This window comes from Carassius auratus, chromosome 31 (assembly GCF_003368295.1).
Source record: "Carassius auratus strain Wakin chromosome 31, ASM336829v1, whole genome shotgun sequence".
Taxonomy (NCBI): Eukaryota; Metazoa; Chordata; class Actinopteri; order Cypriniformes; family Cyprinidae; genus Carassius; species Carassius auratus.
Genome location: NC_039273.1, coordinates 4,653,044 through 4,678,125, shown reverse-complemented (window position 1 = coordinate 4,678,125; position 25,082 = coordinate 4,653,044). Strand labels below are relative to the sequence as shown.

The 25,082-nt window shown below is 34.9% G+C and overlaps 2 protein-coding genes and 1 pseudogene across 2 annotated transcripts; 2 read left to right on the top strand and 1 right to left on the bottom strand.

Moving 5' to 3' along the window:
• The first annotated feature begins 385 nt into the window (after positions 1 to 385).
• Positions 386 to 9,623, top strand: LOC113051167 (synaptonemal complex protein 1-like). The gene is given in 29 exon segments (XM_026214758.1): positions 386 to 477; positions 718 to 844; positions 982 to 1,063; positions 1,163 to 1,206; positions 1,374 to 1,538; positions 1,628 to 1,695; positions 1,777 to 1,850; positions 3,242 to 3,300; positions 3,409 to 3,475; positions 3,599 to 3,672; positions 3,842 to 3,950; positions 4,041 to 4,135; positions 4,242 to 4,426; positions 4,556 to 4,623; positions 4,708 to 4,769; positions 4,852 to 4,942; positions 4,945 to 4,967; positions 5,058 to 5,162; positions 5,263 to 5,366; positions 5,729 to 5,846; positions 5,938 to 6,008; positions 6,082 to 6,163; positions 6,260 to 6,322; positions 8,372 to 8,497; positions 8,581 to 8,718; positions 8,826 to 8,894; positions 8,964 to 9,071; positions 9,228 to 9,311; positions 9,401 to 9,623. Coding segments are annotated over 28 exon segments (2,601 nt in total). The 5' UTR covers positions 386 to 477; position 718; the 3' UTR covers positions 9,542 to 9,623.
• A 90-nt stretch (positions 9,624 to 9,713) lies between these two features.
• Positions 9,714 to 19,865, bottom strand: LOC113050284 (sodium-coupled monocarboxylate transporter 1-like). Its single transcript, XM_026213097.1, has 18 exons — positions 19,353 to 19,865; positions 18,496 to 18,561; positions 18,237 to 18,288; positions 17,438 to 17,505; positions 17,019 to 17,173; positions 15,699 to 15,839; positions 15,471 to 15,600; positions 15,307 to 15,395; positions 14,682 to 14,794; positions 14,521 to 14,588; positions 14,278 to 14,364; positions 13,781 to 13,971; positions 13,191 to 13,300; positions 13,016 to 13,104; positions 12,151 to 12,837; positions 10,944 to 11,436; positions 10,696 to 10,860; positions 9,714 to 10,120 (listed from the first exon to the last, which is right to left on the bottom strand). The coding sequence occupies exons 1-15, from the start codon at positions 19,704 to 19,706 to the stop codon at positions 12,718 to 12,720; spliced, it is 1,833 nt and encodes a 610-aa protein (XP_026068882.1). The 5' UTR covers positions 19,707 to 19,865; the 3' UTR covers positions 9,714 to 10,120; positions 10,696 to 10,860; positions 10,944 to 11,436; positions 12,151 to 12,717.
• Positions 19,866 to 22,419: 2,554 nt separating this feature from the next.
• Positions 22,420 to 23,154, top strand: LOC113051091 (thyrotropin subunit beta-like; annotated as a pseudogene).
• The last annotated feature ends 1,928 nt before the right edge of the window (positions 23,155 to 25,082 follow it).

Sequence of the window (25,082 nt, the reverse complement as noted above, 5' to 3'; positions counted from 1 at the left end):
ACCAAGTGAGACATGTTCCTGGGACAACATCGTTGTTGACCCTGGAACAACATTGTGATTAACCAATCAGATTTGAAGAACCAGTTTATAGATTTTGTGAAGTTTATGCTTAAAATCAGTATTTGGTGCTTGTACATCAGTGTCATTCATCTATCATTTCCTCTGATTTTAGGGATTACTCATGGTTAAGGTTAGGTTTAGGTGTAGGGATATGGTTAAGAATATATTTTTGGAGTAAAATGTTGTTCCAGGGTCAACAAAATATGTTGACCTAGGAACACATCGGACTTGGCAAAATCAGGACGTGCCATAACTAATCAACATAAGAATAATTCAGCCTGTGGAACCGCGCAAACCATTTCAAATCGGAGTCGCGCGAGGCTAAAACCGACGTCAGGTAAAAAACCGTTGGTCAGCGTAGTCGTATTAATCATAAAACGTTCAGAAAGTGCTAAATGTTAGGTGATTTGCTGAAAGGTAACTAAATGTTTCTAAAATTAAGTTTCATACAAACACGTCGTTTATAATAGTGGAAAAGCAATGTAAATCAGATCATTTGTAAGGATTATTTACCTTTGCTTAACCGCCTCGATTTTTGACTTAACGTTTCTCAGCTAACATTAACGTAACGTTAGGGGGGAAAAACTCAACAATACAACCAACTCGGTATACAGTTCTTATGGTTTTTCCAGTTATATATTTCGTTTGACTCCACAGAATGGAGAAACCATTCAACTTCAAACTGCTGGTGCCCCCAAGAGCTAATTTGAATCAAATTTCGGCAGTGAAGCCTCAGGAAACAGGCTTGTTTGAAGAAAACTCCGTTTTTTCTCTTTCAAACCAGGTTGGTAAACTTGTAAATTCTCTGTTTGTGTTATAATGTTTCAATTTGACCCTTGGCTGCTGAAACTGGTGTGTGAACATATAACGTAACGTTAATTGTAGCATGATAACGTAACGTTACGTGTATTTTGTTTGTAGCGTTATAACAAGTGTTCAGATATGGATAGAAGCCTGCCGTTCCCATCAAAAATGGTGCTTCCTACGAAGACATCAAGAACTGGTAAAAATGTATACGTTAGTCTATGAAAAGTGTGCTGTAATGAATAGGGTTTTAATGTAACAAATACATTAATCCTGATAACGTACTTTGTTCATATAGAAGGTATGAAGAAGGCTGCAGTCATGCCAATGGAAAAGGAGGAGGTCAGGTTTAATGCTTAATTCGTTTTCTGATGTAGTTTATTGCTTAGATGATTATTCGTTTATTTTTGTAATCTATAATGGTTTAAGGTCCACATTATGAATTCAGTGCAATGCATAATGTAAATAAATCTAAGCAGTTTAATGGCTGTTATGCTTTTGCATTACAGACATCATTAAGATCCAGCCAGCTGTACTCCAGATTGCTTGATGAAGCTGAGAAAATCAAAATGTGGAAGTTCAAAATAGATTCTGAGATTTCACAAAAGGACAGAAAGCTTCAGGAGAACAGAAAAACCATTGAGACACAACGCAAAGCTATTCAAGAGCTTCAGGTAATCACATTTGCAGGTATTGTATTTGTTTTTATAATTTTTTTTGTCCACTTCAGTAAAGAAAGATTTATGAATTATGTCCATTGCAGTTTGCAAATGAAGGTCTGAGCATGAAATTAGAGGATCAGCTGAATGAGAATGAAGACCTTAGAAATAAGTACGTATCGCAAGGGTAATTTTCTATAAGCACATATTACATGAAATTATGTAATAAATGATTGTATTCTTTATTATGCAGAAGCAATGCAACCAGAAATTTGTGCAACATACTAAAGGACACATTTGAGAGATCTGCTGAGAAAATTAATCTGTGTAAGTGTGAGAGAACATTATAATATGTCATATAGTATAACAATATAATAATTCATTGTCAATTAATAGAGGACAATCAAGGTCTTTTTTTTTGTTGTTTGTTTTTTTTGCCTGAATAGTTGAGGCTGAACGGGAAGAAACTCATGATATTCATTCAACTGGAATACAGTCTTATAATTTTTTCTTTCTTTCTTTCTAGATGGAGAAATTCAACCAATGCAATCCCAGACTAATTTGTTCATTTCGGCAGTGAAGTCTCGGAAACAGGCAGAGGCTGAAGAAAATGTTTTTTTTCTTTAATTTTTTTTTATTTTTTTTTTATAATTGAATTTGAGCAATAGTGTGTGACACAACGAACATTAATTGTAGCATGATAACGTAACGTTACGTGTATTTTGTTTGTAGCGTTATAACAAGTGTTCAGATATGGATAGAAGCCTGCCGTTCCCATCAAAATGGTGCTTCCTACGAAGACATCAAGAACTGGTAAAATGTATACGTTAGTCTATGAAAAGTGTGCTGTAATGAATAGGGTTTTAATGTAACAAATACATTAATCCTGATAACGTACTTTGTTCATATAGAAGGTATGAAGAAGGCTGCAGTCATGCCAATGGAAAAGGAGGAGGTCAGGTTTAATGCTTAATTCGTTTTCTGATGTAGTTTATTGCTTAGATGATTATTCGTTTATTTTTGTAATCTATAATGGTTTAAGGTCCACATTATGAATTCAGTGCAATGCATAATGTAAATAAATCTAAGCAGTTTAATGGCTGTTATGCTTTTGCATTACAGACATCATTAAGATCCAGCCAGCTGTACTCCAGATTGCTTGATGAAGCTGAGAAAATCAAAATGTGGAAGTTCAAAATAGATTCTGAGATTTCACAAAAGGACAGAAAGCTTCAGGAGAACAGAAAAACCATTGAGACACAACGCAAAGCTATTCAAGAGCTTCAGGTAATCACATTTGCAGGTATTGTATTTGTTTTTATAATTTTTTTTGTCCACTTCAGTAAAGAAAGATTTATGAATTATGTCCATTGCAGTTTGCAAATGAAGGTCTGAGCATGAAATTAGAGGATCAGCTGAATGAGAATGAAGACCTTAGAAATAAGTACGTATCGCAAGGGTAATTTTCTATAAGCACATATTACATGAAATTATGTAATAAATGATTGTATTCTTTATTATGCAGAAGCAATGCAACCAGAAATTTGTGCAACATACTAAAGGACACATTTGAGAGATCTGCTGAGAAAATTAATCTGTGTAAGTGTGAGAGAACATTATAATATGTCATATAGTATAACAATATAATAATTCATTGTCAATTAATAGAGGACAATCAAGGTCTTTTTTTTTGTTGTTTGTTTTTTTTGCCTGAATAGTTGAGGCTGAACGGGAAGAAACTCATGATATGTTCATTCAGAACAGTGAGAATATTCAGGTAACTATATAATTTCTTTCTTTCTTTCTTTCTTTAGGATGGATGAAGAGTTGGCAATAGGCCAAATAGACAATCCTTTTCATGACACTTTAATTTGTTCATTTGCAGAGGATGGTGGCAGCATTTGAAGGTCTTCGGAAACAGGCAGAGGCTGATCAGCAGGAAATGTTGAAATGTGCTAATTTTCTATTAATTTTTTTTATTATTTTTTAACTAATTGAATTTGAAGCATATAGTGTAGTTGACACAACGACACATTGAAAAATCATTTTAACATTGTTTTGTTACCAACCTACAGTAAGAGAATGTCTTACACAGTTTGAGGATCTTAAAGTGAAGTTGGAGAGTGAATGCCATGTGAAGGAGAATGAGGTCAGTGCCTTTGGTCATGAGCCTTACAAATAACTCATTCAGCCTGAAGGGGGCAGCATTTACTTGCGTAATCTTGATTTTGAAGATCTTGCTTACAGTAATACCTGTCTTAGTGTTCATGTTGTAACTAAAACACGTGTTTCATGTTCCTTGACTTTTACTTGTTGAGGTTGCTATGCTTCAAGAAAAACTCCAAGAAAAAGAAAGCAATCTCAAAGATGTTTCACTAAAACTCAAAGAGGCACAGCAAAGCTGCAGTGTAATAGAGGAGTCGGAAAGTAAGAATCCATTAAATATTTGAGTCTTTTTCTTGATTTTTTTTTTTTTTTTTTCAAAAAGTAATTTAACTTGACTTTTATTGTTTTAAGGGAAACATCAGAAATTACTTCAATGTGTTACACAGGACCGGGAGGCACTTGAGGAGAAACTCAAGGTGACAGAGCAACTCAAATGGGAGATTGAGGTTTGTCCTTATGGAAGACCTTTATCACAGATATTTTGTACTTGTAAGGATATAGATTAAAATAATTAATTTTAGAGATGCACCGATTGCAATTTACACTGTACAGGAAAACCAGAGAGCCCTTACTTACAAACTGGAGCAAAGCAAAGATAACCATGAGAAAGTTCTCCAAGAGAAAGATGATGAACTACAAAAACTAAACAACATCAAAGAGCAACAGTCAAACCAACTTTCAGAGATTCAGCTGACAGTTAATTCTTTGCAGTCCTCACTGACATCTGAGATACAAAGGTATGTTAAAGAGGCTATATCAGTACAAGACCGAACAAAATGTTTCGTAAATCTCAAACTAGTAGCAAAGGTAAAGAAATTTAACATGTATTTGTATCCACTGTTGAATGTATCCCTTTGTTTTCCCAGGGCACAAGACCTTGAGACAAAGATAACCTTATGTGTGAATGAACTTAGTGACAAAAACACAGAGTTAGGTGTGTTAAGACTGTATGTTAATGAATAATGATATCATTGCATGCTTTGTACCATTCTAAAATGGTTACACTATCTTCATATAGAAGTTATCAGGGGGCAGAAGGAGAACCATAGCAAGCAAATACAGATACTCAGAGATGAGCTGGTATGTATTTTCCCTCTATTTAAGCATTCATGTTCTGTGATTTTGCATTTGTGAAACCTAGCTCACAGCGTTTCTATTATAGAATGAAAAGACAAACTCACTTTGGTCTACAAAGGAAGAGATAAAGACAAGGGAGGGTGAGATGCTCCAGCTTATTGCTTCACTTGAGGAGAAAAAAGTGAAGCAAATCATTTGAAGGTGAGGAGAAGGTCAGACATAGCAAAATTCATTCACATTAATATCATTGCTTCATGTTCCTTATACTGTGCCTAAAATTCACCCCCTCAGGATGAAATAGAAAGTGTCATCACAGAAAATAAAAACATGAAGGAAGCCCAGACAAAAGCTAGACTTGACAATGAAAAGCTGCAGAAGGAAGTTGCATTAAAGGAGGTCATTACATAGCATATGTATTTATTTGAGTTTAATAATATTATGGAACCTGATTGAATAACACAAATTCTCAAACTGAATCTGTACATCTTTCATCCAGGCTAAATTACAAGAGATGGAGGCACAACTGTCTGGAGCTTTGGAGAGCAGCTGTAAATCATCAAAAGAAGTAGAAAGATTGGAGAGGGACCTAAAGCAGCAGAAGTACGATAAATCATGACCTGTCTTGTTTTATACCATTAATCTCTAAATTTGAATCTAGAATGTTGAACAACATGTAAATGGGTGCAGCCAACTTACTCCTCCAATTTATTGGTTATGGTTTCACATACTGTACAGATAGTCTACTGTAGGTATAGGTAGATATGGAAGGGAGATAATCTTTCTTTGAATTTTGCAAATGTGTATTTCAAGTTTGTACACACGATTTTGTATAGAAAAAATAATTTGTAAGAAAAAATTGTACTGTTCATTTACATGTCATCAAATTAAGTATTTTTGGCTATTCTGCAATTGTATCATTGCAGTCTGTTTAATATCTAATGGGTCTTTTATTTTCCTTGAAGGGCAGAATATGAGGGGTTGATATTGAAGTTTAATGACCTGCAGATGCTGAAGGATACCATTCAGCAACAGGTTGATAGTGGTGCTTTAGAGAAGAAAGTCCTTCAGTCTCATCTCATGGTTTGTTAATTAAATCAACCCTCTATATGTTGTAAATATAAAAAAGAGATCCTCAAATGCTGTATTTTGTGGTTTATTTTTTTTTTTACAGGAAAGCAATGCAAATGCAGAAAGAAAGAAGACAGAAATAGAGAGACTTGAGAAAGAGAAACAACAACTTCAGTAAGATAAAAGGAGATAATTTGGGTTTATTTATAATTTTAGTTTGTCTTAATTTTGCACTTTTATATTCTAGGGAGCAAGTGGATAATTTATCTGCAAAAATTGCTGGGCAGGATGATGAGAGTAAGAATGTTCAACAGCAACTGAAAGAGAGTGTGCGTTCTCTTTATTATACAGATTTTTTATTTCCGTTTGTTGAGGTTTATCATCTCATATATCTAAACATAACTCATGTTAAATCACCCCAACAGGGCAAAACAGCAAAGCGGGAACTTCTGACAAAAGAGAAACAAATCAAAGCACTGGAGTCAAAGGTCAAACGATAAAAATAAAATCACACACACACACAAACACACACAGGTATGCCACAGAGAGCATTTATATAGAATTTGGCAAATACGATTTGTCTAATAAAATCGGCCACACATGCAGAAAAAGAGATATAAAGGGGTGAGACCTAATATGCGCACACACACACACACACACCTACACAAACACACACACACCACACACACACACATACACACACACACACACAAACACTTACACACACTCAGACAGAGACACTCTCCACTCTACACGCTCTCTCTCCCTCTCTCACCACTCTCTCACCTCACTCTCTCACACACACACACACACAAACACAAAAGACACTTACACTCACACTCACACACACACACACACACACACACACACACACACACACACACACACACACAAAGACAAAGACACTTACACTCACACAGAGACCCAGGCACACTTGCCCTCTCTCCCTTTTTCTCTTACTCACACTTTCTCTACATCTCTCTCTCTCTCTCTTACACACACACACACACTTACACTCACACAGACACAAAGATACACACACACACACACACACACACACAAACACACACACAGAGACCCACGCACACATGCTCTCTCTTGCCCTCTCTCTCTCTCTCTCTCTCTCTCTCTCTCTCTCACACACACACACACACACACACACACACAAGACACTTACACACACACACACACACACACACACACACACACAAAGTCACTTACACACACACACACACACACACACACACACACACACAGAGACACACAGGCACACATGCTCTCTCTCTCCCTCTCACTCACACTCTCTATCTCTCTCTCAAACACACACACGCACACACACACACACACACACATACACACACACACACAAAGACACTTACACACACACACACACACACACACACACACAGAAAGACACTTACACACACACACACACACACACACAGAAGAGAGAGAGAGAGAGAGAGAGAGGCATACATGCTCCCTCTCCCTCTCTAACTCACACTCACTCACAAAATGTGTATGGAATGATTATTTTATTTGTTTTACACCATGTATTTCACATATTTTTTGGTAGTTTGGTATTGCTTTTATGTTCAGTGTTCAGAATGTGATTGTAAAAAAAAAAAAAATTGTTGTAGGCCTATACTTTTACTCCTGTTTATTTCTGGATATTGCTGTTGTTTATTTACACTTTTTTTTATTTTGTTTACATTCTAAAGTTATTATTATTATTTTTTTTTATGCATTTGAATCATTCAAATGTTCAATAATATGCAACTACAGTCTGACTCAGAGTTTTGTCCTTTAGGTGTGACCTAGGTGCCATTTATGAACAGTTGGTCACATCCAGTAAAATGAATGGCTTTCAATGGCCCTCTGCTGGTCAAAACAAGTTATTGCTTAAATACTAATCTCCTTAGTTTTTTCACTAACCTCCAGATGGTAGCATTCTACACATAACACCTAGATCTATATCCAGAAACAGTTTAAATTAAATTTAGATAATAATTTAAGTGATTTTTTCATTAAAAAATGATATTTCACATGCAAGCTAATGGTGTAGTTGTGGATTTGTGTGGTAAATGGGTAAAAAAGTACTTTAAATCTCCCAAAACACATCATTAATGCATAGTTGAGGAGTTAACAAAAAAAATGATATATTATTTGTATTATTGAAAATGTATATTTTTTCTACAATTATGCTTTCAATTTTGGGGTCATATTGACCCCAAAGACCAGATTGGTAAACAGGAAATGAGGACCTTTTGAGGGTTAAATATCATACCCAGCAAAACAGTTTGTCATTAGATGCCTGAGATGGTAATAAAAGAGACTTTGGTCCAAAAGATGGATTTCTAAATTAATTCATCTTGAGTTACCATTGTTTCCTTGAGACATTTAACCAAAGATTACTTTAGTGACACCTTATCGCTCTAGGTAATATAATGTTTTTTGTTTTTTTTTTGTTGTTGTTTTTTTTGGGGGGGGGGGGGTAAACAAAACTCTGCTAAAAACCAAATAATCATTACATTTAGGAACTGGAGCTGTCCCACCTGCAAGTGGAAAATTATGATCTTAGACAACAACTTGAAAAGCTCAAAGGAGAGAAGGTGGCCTTAAGAACACCACTTTTATCTCTTGAAAAAGACACACTTCAACAGGTATTGTATCTTGTCAATTGAGATACCATAAGCATACATGTCAATTTAAAGTGAACTCTGCAGTATAAAAAATATTGTTTTAGGGACCTGAAATCAAACCTAAGAAGGGAAGAAACAAGATCTCTAAAACTCAAAGAGCTGACACCGCTAAGAAGCCTGTGTATACACTTTTAAATGAGGATGAAAATAAACCATCAAGAAATACATGTAACACTCCTGCTGTAGGTTTTTTTGTTTGTTTGTTTGTTTTTTGACCATTTTGTGGATTCTTATTCTTTATTTCTATCATCTAACATTTGTTAATAATGTTTTTTGTTACTGATTCAAGGAAACAGTGAATGAAGTCCTTCATACTCCCTTATGGAGCAAAACGACTAAAACAACACCTCAAATAAAGGTATTGAGGCAACCTGAACAGTTTGCACTACTCATCATTCATCTTGAACATTCATATTTTCTGCTTCAGTCATTCAGAATTCGCACACCACCAACATCTGAGATTACGGGGTCTTGGAAGGAAAACATTCTGAAGCTGGATCCAAAATCAGACAACTCAGACAGCAATGACATACTGGTAAATTGTATCTATTCACACTATTCACATACCATTGGTATTGTGCTATATACAAACAGTTTACAGTGATCTGCATTTTTATTTGCAATCAACAATTAATTTCTTACAATTGTGGTTTGTGCTACTCTTTCTTAATCCCCTGTATCTGTTGTGCAGAGTTTCTCTCCAAAACCTATTAAATCAAAGAGACCTATGCAACCAAAAGACCTAGACACAGGGAGTCTGGACATGTTCAAGAAGGTAAACAAAAATCACATATGACTAGTTTTGACCAAAATGATTCCTTAATGTTCTTGTTTTGACAGTCATCATGTGCAAATTATGTACAGGTACAGAGTTCTTTTCCATGTAAGTCTCCAGGAACAGTGTTGAAATTGGCTGCAATCAAGAGAATGCGAGATGCTGGATGGACCACTGTTAGCAATTCAGATAAGAAGAAAAAAAAAGAAACTGACAAAATCTTTGCTTAAAAGTGTTTGCATCAAAGATGTGTGATTATCCTTTTAGAAACCTTACACAAAAGAGTACATATACTCTTAATACAATAGCTTCTGATTGCTTACGAATATCTTATTACACAGTTTCCTGGTACAGTTATGTTTGTTTTCAGTTCTGTTTTTAACAAATATTTGTATTTATATTTGTTATCTTCACAAATTTCATTAGTTCAAAAGTTCAATTTCAAAGTTCAAAAGATGTAACTATTTTAAAACTTTTTCCATAGAAACCTCAAGTAAAAATAACATTTTCAGCTCAAAAAGTTTTATATATATATATACACATACTAATAAAATGAGGTTTGTTGCTGAGATCCTAAGACTCTTGGTCATGTGCATGGAATGTCTGAAAGCTGGAAGTATCAGGGTCTGCTCTGTCTTGATCCTCTCTCAGAAACTCCAAGCGGAACTGCGTGGGTCTGGAAGAAAATCCAGGTGTGCCTATCTGGAATTCTTCGTTCTGCACTGTCATGGTGGGGTTATAAATCTGAGGGCCGTCATAGAGTCCTCCTGAAATGACCAGCGTGTCATCTGGCACTGTAAATGGCTCCCCTGTGAAAGGAAATTACAGTCAATAATATTATCCATGTTAACTTCTGAAAGCAGAATAAATGAGCTTTCCATTGATGTATGGTTTGTAAAGATAGGACAATATTAATATTTGAAAATTTGGAATCTGAAGAAATCTAAATACTGAGAAAATCACCTTTAAAGTTACCAAATTAAGTTCTTAACAATGCATATTACTAATCAGAAAATTACATTTTAATATATTTAAAGTAGGAAATTTACAAAATATCTTCATGGAATATTATCTTTACTTAATTTCCGCATGATTTTTGGCATAAAAGCAAATCAATATTTTTGATCTGTACAATGTATTTTTTGGCTATTGCTACAAATATACCAGATTAAATGTGCTTGCCCATGCACGACTTGATGGCAAGATGTTGGAAATGGCCTGACAACTAACCCAGACTCTCTAAGGTGTTGTGAGTGGTTGATAAGATATATATATTGTTTTTATTAATCATGGTTACCTTAGCAAACACATCATAAACAAGACGTGTATATATATAAGCTGACATATAAACTTTATTTTTTTAATAAGATAAGGTTTTCCTAACCTGCATCTTCATTGTGGAGACGGCGGTGAGTATATTGGATACTACTCTCTTTGCTCCTGATGAACTTGTACACAAAGTGCCCCAGAACTACCAGAACTATTACACCAAGCAAAATACTGAATAAAATGGTCAGAGATTTCTCTGAATGATTCAGGCCATCACCTGCTTTAAAATAGAAGTAGGAATAGTCAGGCAGGGGAAACATTTCATTATTTAGTTTAGATCATTAAAGATACGTTCAGACCTACCTTGAGATTTATTCAAAGAAGTGAAGCTGTTTTGAGTTACAGTGGTAGAAGTAATTGCTGTTGGTTTGGTCACAACTGTAGTGTTGTCTGTAGAAGTGACAGCTGTTGAACTGATGTTGAACGCTGAGGATGTGGCTGATTGGGTTGTCTGAGCATTTTCTGTTGTGTTTGGCTGCCCTGTTAATCCTGTTACATTGCTTTGGTTGGGTCCCAAAGTAGTATTGGAGACAATAGTGGTTGTTTGGGTTGTAACGTTGTTTTGAGTTGCTGTACTATTACGCTGTGCTAAATAGCTTGATGAATTTGAGACATTTTCTGTGTGGTTTCCTGCTGCATTCAGAGGTGGAGCTTTTGAAGCACTCAGGCTTGAGGATGACTCACCAGTATGTTGTGCATCGATCATATTATTAAAGACCAGCGAATACAATATTAGCTGGCCACATGCCAAAAGCTGAAGAGTCAGCACACCCATAACTGGGGCAACTGCCTTCTCCTTAAAAACACACACACAGAGCATGTCACTCCGGGTCGAGAGATACGACATACGCTTTCATACAGCACATAGCCTAATTCAGCGTGTTTTTCCTGTATGGTGTGCTGACATGTGGTTTCCTGTTAGGCACTTGCAAAGTTTCTATTTGCTAAGTAAATTTATTTCTGGTACAAAGGTATCATCATGGCTTCCTTTGTGTTTTATTATTCATACAATTCTTCTTTGTCCTATCCTATTCTTCTTTCTCAAAATACTTTTTTTAGCACTAGATATTTTAATTATTATTATGTAGATTAAAAATGAAATGCATACTTTGTTTAAAAGAACACATACAGAAAGTTTAGAAGAACATGAGGCATTATGTCTAAAATGGCGCTGAGATGAAACTAAAGACAACAAAGAGCCACATGGTTTTGCATAGGCTAAACAAACAGTCTCGAACAACCCATTTTATAAATGTCACCCATCACAGATTTTCCCTAATTAAAGTAGCCTCCCATTATTGAAATGTTTTCACAGACAATATCATGTAATTTGCATCCAATATACAAAATTGTTAGAAAGCTACATTATGGACCTTTTTTAAAAGAAACCAATTTGGTTCCTGTCTCTTTCTCTCATCTCGCTTTCATTCTCCTATTACATCCTCTTGTTTTTGTAATTGTTGTAGTGTATAAAACAGTATTAATTTAGAACAACAAGAGCAGAACCTACCTGTAAGCTGAAACAAACGTTAGTAGTGAAAGCAGGAAGTGGCTCGCAGCAGTTATTAAACTCCCCCACCTGCTGCGAGCTCCATTCATTTTCCACTCCCTGAAGATTTATGTTTCAGCTTCACGTCAAACAAACAGGAAGAGGGGGCCGACTAACTTTACCTGCATCGAGGAGGCAGGTGTTCAGCCATTGTTTAACCCGTGTGTAACCCTTCATTCTGATGTACTTGTTTGATTTCAGTGGTTATTGAGTGTTACTTTATTACACACATAAACATTTGTAAAAAAAAATTTCAAAATAATTACTTTTATTAAATATTCCTGTGTGAATAATACAAAACGTGATAATAAAAATTGCTAAATTTTAATGTAGTTTATGAGAACAGCCCATATACAGTATAATGTAGCCTACTGGAATAAAAATACATGCTTAACATTAATTTCTTGCTTCTCTTATGGAAAGGTTTGAAAGTACTGAATGTATCATCATCACTTAATTTCAACATAGAAAAATACAGTCATCATTTACTATTTACACTATATCCAAAAATGTGTTTGTTTTTCACATCTAAAACTTAGTGATCTTCTCCTTGTACTCTTTCTCTCTCAGTGCAATTTCATTGTCACTGAAAACAGGACTCTCCAGCCCCTGGATATTTTTTGGGTCTTTCTCAATTATGTCTGACACCTAAAAAGGGAAATAAAAATTGAATGCAAAGGAGTTTTACATGTTGTTAGAATTAATAATAATAATAATTATCTTAACTGAAACATTATTTCAGACCTGGATAAACCAATAGATGTAATTCAATGTATTCATTTATTTATTGTACCTTTTCTGTCGCACTGGTAATGAAAGCTCTCACCTCTGAGTCTGAGCTTCTGCATCCCAAGCAGATGAGATCTGATGTTCCAATAAAGAGCTCAGGTCGAGCTTTCTCCTGCTTACAGCCTCCTAGAGTAAATAAATAAATAAATCAGAGTTTAGGTTCAATCTCTGACTGTTTAGCTCACTTACAAGATGAAAAAGAGTCACCTTACCTGAGATTGCACTGACTATTAGTCCTGTGACCATGGTCACTATTATGCCCACAGGGCAGAAGTACAGATAGGACAAAGAATACCAGTTGTCTGCCAAAACTGGTCTTGGCCTGAAGAATGTCACAAGACAAGTTTCAGTTAGCTTTGAGGTCAGTATGTTGCATTAAATTGATAAAAAATGACAATAGAGACATTTATAATGTTACAAAATATTTTTTTATTTAAATATATATATTTTCTATTCAGCAAAGAATCCTAAAAATGTACCACATTTCCACAAAAACTATTAAGAATAATTGTACTTTATTTTTCAACATTAATAATAATAAGAAATGTTTATTGAGTAGCAAATCAGCATATTAGAATGATTTCTGAAGGACACTGAAGACTGGATTGATGGCTGTGTAAATTCAGCTTTTATATCACAGAAATAAATTATTTTACATTTTAATAACATTTAATAATGTTAATTCAACATAATTTCAACAGTGTGTTTCCATCAAATAAATGCAGACTTGGTGAGCCTAAAAGACCCCAACCCCAACCTTTTGAATTGTTGTGTAAATATATACAAATACAGGATTGCTTACCGTAGAGTTGTGGTCTGTAGGATTGTGCTGAATGGTGTGATAGTGGTGGTTTCATTCATGTCCAGTGCAACACATCCTTCCACACTCAAGGGAAGCCGAAGGGTCTTCTCAGGTAAAGGAGGATACACCTGAGCTCCAATTCCCACCCATAACGTTATAGTCAGGCCAGAAATCAAACCAACTAAACCTCCCTGTAGGATTACAGTTAATCTGTATGAATATGAGTTACAAAATCTTAAATCTAAAAGTTTCATTTTGGTTTAAAGTGCATTAAGTACTTTTGTTAATGTGACAGCGGTCTTGAAACCCTAATAGTGTGGATGTAAAATGATGTAAACATTTTTTAGTTACTGAAGCTGTTGGAAAAATACCCTGTCCACAAATGATTTGTCCCCCACTTGCATGTTTAAGAGACTTTGGTTATTTGTTTGTTTTAAAAGATATGCAAAATGACTCTTGAAACATAGTAATGAGTACATTAAGATATAAGCTCTTACAGTGGAGTTCACACAGCGGAAGAATATGCCCAGCATATAAAGGCCCAAGAGAGGTCCACTGATCATACCAAATATGGACAAAGCTGCCTGTGGAGGAAGGGTGTCATAGCATGACATTACAGTCTGTTATCAGTAGAGGGTGCCTTTGATACTGTAAATATTTTTTGAATACCATTAGTTTTTCATGAATATTATTGCAGTATTATACTTAAAATGTTGGCTTTGTGTATAGAATAGATTTACCTGCAGTATATTGCCCATCAAGGATGCAACTCCAGCCATACCGATGCATACAGCTCCATAGAATACACCTAGAGATGAGCAGCACACCATTAACACGTCAGTCCATCATCCCCCACCATCCCCTGCTTCAACCTATGTAAAGCTGTTGCACTGAAACTCACTCATGCCCATGTTGATCCAGGACAGCTGTCTCTCTGTCAGCCAGGGCCATGCTGGCTTCATGAAGTCCTCCACTGTGACAGCCACCAGAGCGTTGATACTCGACGACACCGTACTGTTGAAACCAGACACAGAAGCTAAAACTAACCTGACCTGTCTTCAACAAAATTCTGATTTAATGTGACAATTCCCACACTTTTTGTCCAGATAAATTCTAATCTAATTTTGAAATGAACATTTTCATATATATATATATATATATATATATATATATACAAAATATATAGTATAGAAATAGAAAACTAATTAAATTTTTTTTTTACTAATTAATAGTTACAAAAAAATATTAATATTTATATAAATAAAAAAAATATATATATTTATATAGTTTGTGTGTGTGTGTGTGTGTGTGTGTGTGTGTGTGTGTGTGTATATATATTAGCTTAGTGTGGTTATTATATATGTATGTGTATATGTATATGTATACAGCTTTGTATAGAGCACTTCTGTTACATTTTCCCTTGGTTAGAGAAAACTTTTTCTAATGATGACCTTGATCCTGGTTAGAAAACCTTTCCCAAAATGATCAGGGTGGACTTGACACACAGACATTAAGTTGTTGTTCACCTTAATGTTCCACTGTAAGCTGCAGCCACAAACAATCCAGGCAGTCCTGGGAAGTCTGCTAGTATGTCCATCACCAGATAAGGAAGGAGCTGGTGAACGTTATATTTGGTCAGGTTAAATGTTAGCATTGTGAGTAAAGATTAAGACGCCAAGACTTGTATTACCTGGTCTGAAGCTCCTACATTTTTGTTGGTGAGAGGATCGCAGTCTTTATAGATAGAGTACATGGTGAGACCCGAGAGCATGGCTAAACTCACAGTGACCCATAATCCCACCATATTCAAATACAGAGATCTGTGTGGGCAAATGTTGACAGAACACTATAGGGTTTGCACCAGTATTTACTGTAGGAGCATTAGTAAAGTCTTCATGTTTAAAGTGTATATACTCACAGCTTCGCTTGAGTCATTGTCTTACAGGAAATGTAGCGCTGGACCTGTGATTGGTTGATCGAGTATATGGATGCCCACATCAGACTGCCGCCAACAACGATTGTCCAAAAACTATGACGTCTCAAAGGATCAGGATCAAAACTGAAGAAACATTTGAGAGTGATGTTAGAATATATATCTAAAGTTGTCTGTCTTTAACAGTACATCACCATTAAAAAATTTGTGGTCAGTAAGAATTGTTTTTATTTTTGAAAGAAGTCTCTTATGCTTAACAAGGCTGTGTTTATTTGATCAAAATTGCAGTAAAAAAAAACAGTACTATTTTGAAATATTATTTGAGTTTAGAACAACACATTTTTATAGTAATATATTTTAAAATGTAATTTAACCCTCTGGTCCTTTTCGAGTCACACTTGGCTCCTTCGCAATCTAAAGTGACTGAAGCCTTGAAATGTAAAATGTTAGTTTTTCAGGAAAATCAATTTAAAGCATTTTTGTACAATACTTTTTTCATTGTTTTGTTTCAAAAAATGTTTTAAGGCATTTCAAGATATTATGCAATATGTATACAATTTACATTCGCTATTTCAATTCGAATTAACATATTTTTATATTAATTTATTTATTACATATTTTATTTATTAATTTATATTTAATTGATATATTGAATAATTATTTTTCAATTAATGTATTTCATTCTTTTTAGACATAATTTCTTCATTTTATTAGGTTTTGTCTTTAGATATATATCTGGACATTCTTAAAGACTACTTTTTTATTGCGGTTTAGATATTTTTGGTTAGATAGATATCAGGCTTTACATATCCAAGTCAAGTCCATAATTTTTTTTTTTGTGTGTTCACATAACTAATGAAACAAAAGTCACCAAGTGTCATCTCATTCCAATAAAGCTATACAATTTTTCGGTCAAAAATGGCCAAAGAGGTCAAGAGGGTTATTCCTGTGATACAAATCTGAATTTTCAGCATCATTACTCCAGTCTTCAGTGTCACATGATCCTGCAGAAATCATTCTAATTTGCCGCTCAAGGAACATTTCTTATTATTATCAATGTTGAAAATAGTTGTGCAGCTTAATATTTTTGTAAGAACTGTGATGCATTTAATTTTCTAGGATTCTTTAATGAACAGAAAGTTCTCAAAAGAACAGCATTTTTGATGTTTTTATTGTCACTGTCGATCAATTTAATGCATCCTTGCTAAACAAAAGTACACATTTAATAAAAAATGTAATCTTAATGACCCCAAATTTTTTTTTAATACTGTATGTGATCTAGTTTTCTAGACCAGAATTCTTTACCTGAATGTTTCCAAACGTCCTCCATGGTAGCTGTCATTCCAGATCTTCCCCAGTCCCCCCTGCAGCACAGCTCCACGAGCGATTATTGCCACAAACCCACTCAACATGATGATCATCTGGAACACATCGGTCCATATCACTGCCTTCAGCCCTCCCTGTAAGCAAAAAACACAAATGGATAAACACATTGCAGGATGACCTTTTGACTGAACCATAGTTTTGATGAGCACCAGAAGGCCAAGAACAATATATAAAACACAGTTACGTTGGTGATTTCAAGTCTTAATGAAAAGTGGAGCTTTTTTCACAGTCTGATTTAATTTTTCATGGAGGTTTATTCAAAAGTACACTTTTCTTTCCCCTTTTTGCAACCCTAAACAGTGTGTGAAATTGCAATTAAACTGAATTATGTTACTGACCAGGGTACAGTAGATGATGCAGACGGCCCCTGTTGCCACTAGCACTCCCCACAGATCCAGACCAGTGACTGCAACATGAAAAGCTTACTTGTAGATATTTATGCGTTTTCATTTCTTAAAATCATCCTTCGGGACAGGAAGGGGCCTCTAATTGAAGAAATACCCTTATGCATTTACATGTAATGTTTATTTGATTTGATATACAAAAAACATCAAACATTTGTAATATGAAAATTTTTCAAAACATTAAAATGTTGTTGAAAAAAAGTATATTTTGCTCACCAAGGCTGCATTTATTTGATGATAAATACCCTAATATTGTGAAATATTTGTACAACAGTTTTCGGTTTTAAAATTTAAGTAAAATTTGCTAACTTTTTCCTGTCATCAAAGCTTAATATCCAGCATCATTACTCCAGTCTTCAGTGTCACATGATCCTTCAGAAATGATGCTAATATGCTAATTTGGTGCTCAAGAAACATTTATTATTATCAATGTTGTCAACAGTTCTGCTGCTTTATAATTTTGGTCAAAAACATGATTTTTTGTTGAAACACAAAAAGTTTAATAATACTTTTATTCAGAATAAATTAATCAAAAGTGACAGGAAATATTTTTTTTTTTACTTTCACTTGATCAAAGAATCCTGAAGAAACAAAATCATAGTTTTCTTAAAAATATGTTTTCAACATTGTTAATAATAAAAAAAAGTATTGGGTAGAAAGTCAGCATATTAGAATGATTTCTGAAGGGTAAAATTGCAGACTTAATAATAAGTGCAGAAGATTATTCACTTACTCTGATTAAGTGCGAGTGCAGGAGCATAGATAACCATGCCAGTGTATAAAGCCTGTGAGAAATAACAACACCCGTTAGATGATTGGACAATAATCTCTTTTACCTTAAATTCTTCAAAATATTCAACACTTAGGCACATTATGTTTTGGAATAAGCATAGACACAACAGACATTGACAATGAAGCAATTGTGTGTTTAGTTATGTATAAAGTATTTTTTTAATGTATAAAGTCATGCAAGAAGCTAAAAGCCAACTTACAGTTTGAGCAATATACATGCTGGTTCCAATCACTCGTAGCAGCTTGTTGAAACGCATCTCCAAGTACTGCGAAAACAAGTGACATTTCAATGAATTATTGGCAAACGAAACAACAAATTTGCTTTATATAATTTACATAATTACACAAAACTCAGTTTGTACGATGAGCTATTACATACTGTTAACTGTTAACATCTGTTGTTTTAAAGGTTAATAATGAGAATCACTTGCTGAAAAGTCATATTATCTAAACCTTTTAATTTCACTGTTTTATTACTGTTTTACTTATTTATTTATTTATTCATTTATTTTTCAATTTAGATTTATTTTAAATAATTTTTTGGTTGTTGTTTTTCCACGTTGCAAAAAATTATGTAGTCAATTAGTCTTGGAGACAAATTTTTCTCAAATAATTTTCAAAATATATATATTTTTTTTTACATAAGTTACGAAATTCTACTTCATTTGTAAAGTTATGATTTAACCTACAATGACTTGTAAAGCTTATTTAATGATAATTAAAATTTTAAAGCAGCAGCTGAACTTTAGTTAACTTTTTAAGTTGAAGTCAATAGAAATCTTGAACAGCGGTCATGGACAGCAACAGACAATAGCTTTTGCACTTTGGATTATACAATAAAACTATGAAAATGTCAAATACAGTACAATGTCAGAAGCGATAAACCCATATAAATAAACTATCCTGTCATAACCTTTCCTTTAAACCTTCTCTCTCTCTCTGATCCTCGTTTTTCCATCAATTGATTTTTTATCAAGCACAAGCACAAATGGTCAGTTGTTTTGTCTTTGTCCTCTGTCCTCATGCATACCCCTTGTGCCCGGTGTTGCCCTCTTACCTCGTATGTGCTGGTGATGCTCAGCCGGTAAAACAGAGGCACGAAGATTTCAGCACTGATGATGGACATGATGGCATAGGAGAAGACGAAGATCCAGAATGCCGTGCCGTACATGTACGCCTCTGCAGGAGTGCCGATAACAGTGATACCTGACATAAAACTAGCCGTGAGGGACAAAGCCACAGGCACTGCGTTCATCTGACGGCCACCCAGAAGAAACTCATCACTGCTGGTCTCCTTGCGTCCACGGATGGCTTGGAACAAGCCGATGCCGGCAGCAAAAAGGATCAAACCGGCGAACACCACATAGTCCCATACTGAGAATGTCACAACTTGACCTCTACTACCCAGCATGATTTAGAAATAGCGCTCAGAAAGCTATGTAGCCGGTGTCAGGCCGGTCAGAAGAGATGTTCAGCTGGAAAATCCTCCGAAGCTTTTGCCAACAGGAAGATGAAACCAAGTAGCTCCAGTCAGTGACAGTAACTGATAAGAAGTCAGGTCTTCTGTAATCTTGGACCAACCACAAATAAACTTGGGTTAATGATCCCTCAAGCCCAAAAGACATATCAAATTACATTGTAAAAGGAAGTGAAAGTTTTTTTTTTTTTATTATTCCTAATCTTGCATTAACAGCTTAATCAATGTTGCTTAATGAATTTAGGATATTTTGTGCTGACTTTAACCGCACTTAGTCAACTAATTTGCCCTCCATTGATAAGCTAACACGGTAACTATATGATCTTTTTCAGAAGACTTCCAGAATATGACTACTGTACCATTTCATCATGTTCCCATAGCAGGTCATGTTAACCTCTTCAGTTCCTGGTACTGTTTTGAAGCTAACTTGAAAGAAGATTTTTGAAGATTCCGGGTAAATCAGAAACAGTCTGCTGTTTTCAATTCAGTTACAGCTTGACAGCAACATAAGGTGATAAAATGAAGCAATTATTAACAGCATGTGCAACCATGGCTCTATAGGACATCATCAAATATGAGTAAACAAAAGATAGCTGTAAAATCAAATATAGACACTATTCACTGACACTTGTGTATAGTGTGAACATGAACCTATAGTTCACTTCAGTAAATCAGCATAAGTAATGGTGCTGAGACTCTTGCGGAAGTTAATTTGTGACACTGTCGAAACATCTGGACATGGTGATGCTGTTAGAGGGTCTACAAGCTGCAAAACTATTTTTAATTGCATTCTTTCTCCTGTTTGAGTGCCGAAGATACGTGTTACTCAGCTGGAAAGAACTGCATGCAAACTGTGTATGCATTTACTTTTCAAATTGTGATACTGTGAACTTTGCACACCAGATACAACCTGAAAGATTTATGAAAGATTTATAGATCTAAATGAAACCAATCTGTTGCCATGGCATCTTATAATACAGCTTGATTTGTGTACATTAGTATATTAGGAACACTAAACAAGTATTAAATTAATCCTGTAATTATTGTAGAAAAGTGACATTATATATGCTTATATGTCATACAGTGGAAAGATTGATTTTGGATCAGACACAAAAAAGCTACTGTAGGAAAGGAAAATGGCAAAAAAGATCTCTTTCAGTTGTTCTCCTGCACTTCCCTAATAGTTGTAGATCATTCATTCATGAGATCAACAGAGATCTCAACAATATGTCTCAAAGTGTACTCAGATAATCAAAGGTCACAGACTTTATTATGAAGTAATATATTGTGAAATATAGCTTAAAATATTTCTAATCAAGATTCTCCAAGAGCTATGTTATCAAATATACTCACCCCCCCCCCCCACACTAATTTTTTATTTTATTTTTTAAATAAAATAATAATAAATAAATAATCATTATAAAAAAAAACTATTGCCAATTTGTTATTAAAATTTAATTTATTATTTTGCTCACTTGAATTCCTTTTTTTTGTTTTTATTTTACAAGCCATTTTAGAGAAACACCTGAGATTTAAGTTTAAGAGGATATGAAAAGCAGCAACAGCCTGAGTAGATCACCTTACTAATTTAGATGGCAGAAGCCTTTCAACATGAGCAGGTTTAACAGGATCCTCCAGGTAAGTGGTCTCTTGATTTACTTTAGCACTTCTGAGCTGTTTGACAGTCAAAAAGTTTAAGGAAGCTCAGAAAGACACATGAAATGATTGTTGTGAGATTCAAGGTGTATTTTTGAGTATTAGTCTAGAAATGGCTTTTTTTTCATTCATTCCAAGCTGTGCTGATTCGGGCTAGTGGGCTAGCAACCTGCTTTTCATCTTTCACTGTTGCACCCGAGTCTTGCAGCTTTTTCTGTGTCTCACACAAGATCGCCACATGTTTAAAGTTAAAAGCTCAATTTCAAACTTCAAATCCTGTTTTTTTTTCTAGCGCTGCATCACTGAACGCTGTAACAAACAAATAAATAAATTAAAACTTAGCAAACTGACTTGTGGAGGCAAGGTAAGCTCTGACCAATTTGGGGCAAGATTTTAGCTGGTGCCCCTTGCATCACAGCCAATCATTCACACAGAAACTGCATAGTTTTATTACATATAACAAATTAGGCTAGATATGAAATACGATAAATAGATAAACATTTACAAATAAATGTATCAAATAAATGTACATTAACTCAGTTAGCTATTTAAATTAGAGAACTTTATTGTTCAAATTCAGCTACTACTAAAATGTATTTTATTTAAGCAAAAGACAAGAAAGAATGAAAATATGAGTATAGGAAGAATATTTTACGGTTATTTGCTTTATTAGCCTATATTTTTTAAAATCTAAATTAGACTGTAATTTCAAAACATGAAGCTTAAACAGAGTGGTCTGAATTTACCACGGTGAAATTATGCTAAAACATACCAACTGTAGGTTGTATGTTGGTTATATGTGGGTTTATTGTTCACAGTGTTTTAATTTGTTTATTCTTGCATGATATTTGTTTCCAACTTAATTGCATTACATCGCAATAATAAACGCCAGCCTTGACGGTACCAGAAGGCTACATACACAACCTGGCCTGGCAACCACCCACTCACACTCCATCTCTTAGACACCACGATATACCACCAGGTGCCAGCTATGTCTCCTGTGTATGTGGTTGGCATGCTGGGATTTTTTATAAATGTAGACATGCCCATGTGTGCCCCCACTGAATACACCATTTACATCGAGAGACAGGAGTGCAATTACTGTGTGGCTGTCAACACCACCATCTGCATTGGCTTCTGTTTCTCCAGAGTAAATGGACGCAGTGAGGAAAAGTGAGGAAGAAGCACAACCTGATTTCCGCAAATGATTGAAAGACTACTGTTATTGTTTGCCAAGCCTGTATGACGGATCTCTTTCTGTGGAACACAAACAGAGATAACGTTTTTTGTTTTGGGCTCCATGGAAGAACAAAGGTCATATGGGTTTGGAATTATGATGATGTAATACATTTCAAAATCTGTTAAATTAAGAAAAAATCTGGGATATGCTAGTTAGATTTAATTACAATGTGGCTAAATCTGCATCACAACATTCATCCTATAGGACAGTAATGTTAAGGAGTTGGTGGGTCCTCGTTTCTTGGTTCACAGGGGCTTCACATATCAAGAAGTCCCGGACCGCCATCTTGCCCGGTTGCCCTTCACATGCAGATCCACACTTCACCTATCCGGTGGCACTTTTCCACTGCAGCACCAGTCCTGTAACACCCACAGTGATGAATGTCCCAACGAAACCAACAACTCTGGCATGAAGTGCTCCAAACCTGTCCGTTATCTGTATCCTGAAAACAACTACATTCAGCCATATTGGGAACAGTATGAGTAATGTTTAATGAACTAAAACTTAAATAAAACACATTGTTTATGCTGTACTAGTTGACTGTGCAGTTCTTGTTTAGGTAATCTTTAAGTAAACCTAACATCACAAAGTTACCTAACACATTATGTTTGCTGTATTTTATATCATGCATATGATGTATTTAACGAGGCCAAAAGTGGTTAAAAAGAAGGTGTGTTTTTAATGGGGTTCAGATACTTATGATTGTATGTATAATATAAATTCTGAAACTTTAGTTATGTCTTTAACTGGCATCGCTTCTATAAAAAAATACAGTTAAAATCCTTCCATAAAAACAAGTTTTTATCATTATTGTTTGTGTTTATGGTTCAACAGTTTGTGTCTGTGTAATTATTCATATTCTTTTGTGGTTACCAGAAAACTGTAAAGACAAAGTCTTGTCGTGCAATAGATGCAAAATGAGAGGTGAATAAATTTCAGTCCAAGAAATAATGCCAATTTGTATTTGCATCTTTCTATGAATGTGTATGATTCCTTTCTTACATTTTCATTAGGTTTACAGGTGTGATTAGAGTTGGACCTTCACACTTTCATGCTAAATCTATGTTTCCATACGAATCACATTGTACTAATTTATACAACATCATTCATTTGTTCTCTTTTGTTGTTTCCAATTGGTTGTAGGACAAAGGCTAGTCATGTAATGGATTTAACCAAAAGAAGATATTTAGTGAGGAATTTCAGTCTCAGAACCACCAATCCATATCTATAGTATGTTTTGGCAAATTGGTTTCTAATTCAAGAATTTGTACAATCTCTTTTGTATATGTCTATATGTTCTCATGTCCTATTGATGGTTAGGTTTATGGGCCTTACTTTTTTACTCAATTTTTTTCTAGTAATTGTACATTTTCAGTTAACTGCATTGTACAAATTTGTGCAAGATAATTCATTCATACTCTATTATAGAAAAGCGAGGTAAAGTAAGTAATTTCTGACCCAGATCCATCACACTCTCAAGGCAGTCAATTTTACATTTTGGCGATTTGGTGACTAATTCATATGAATTCTTTAATCGGTTTTCACACATTATGTTTACATCCCACTTTCAGTTCGGGGTGGTCCTTCTGGCTTACTTTTCGCATCATACAAATTCATACAAAAATTTGTTACATTTTCTCATGGGGTGGGGTTGACCAGAACTTCAAAACTAAATAACTGAATAATGATAACCATTATTCCAAAATATGCACAGTCTTCCATTAGTCATCAAACAGATTTCGCCTTAAAACGCATGCCATTGATTAAACCAATGTTGCTATATTGAGCTGCATGACTGGGAGGCTAAAAGGGCAATTTCAATCCTGATTCTGAAATTGTGCCACTTGGTAAAGCATTGTTTTGTGTTAATGTTATCCATTAAAATAACTGCTTTGTATTGCACCACCATACAGTGTCATTGACATTCAATTGTCCAAGAAGTAGCCATCATTGTGGTGTGTTTTTGTGTAGTAAATGAGCACTCATTCCTAGATAATGCATATTTTGAGAGGGGAAACAGCTAAGGGTTATTTATATTACGAGCTCAGAGGATGGTTAACCCAAGTTTACATTCATTATATTCCTTTTGTTACTGCCTTTATAGGCCTATTGTGTTTTATAGGAAATTGTAACCAGACGTTACTACGTACTTCTTTTATGGCTGTCACGCAATAATATATTCTACTTTTTTATGTGGCAGAAAATATAAAAAAGAGTTATAGAAGAGTGGTGTCTAGAGGTTGGTCAGAACTGACACTATGGTCACATGCTTGGGGTTCATGGCAGGACAGCAAATGAAATATCTTAGGTACTGCCTCTCAATCTGTGTCCTGCCCAACCAGTACAAACATGACCTGCTCCTCCCTAACTATGGAAAACTACTACACATGATATAATTATGAAAAAACATTCAG

Coding starts and splice junctions, on each gene's coding strand:
- LOC113050284 (XM_026213097.1), bottom strand. CDS start 19,706: ATGCTGGGTAGTAGAGGTCAAGTTGTGACATTCTCAGTATGGGACTAT. Junction 18,562..19,352: donor GCATCACCAGCACATACGAG/GTAAGAGGGCAA, acceptor TTGTTTTCGCAG/TACTTGGAGATGCGTTTCAA. Junction 14,589..14,681: donor CTGGATCAACATGGGCATGA/GTGAGTTTCAGT, acceptor GCTCATCTCTAG/GTGTATTCTATGGAGCTGTA.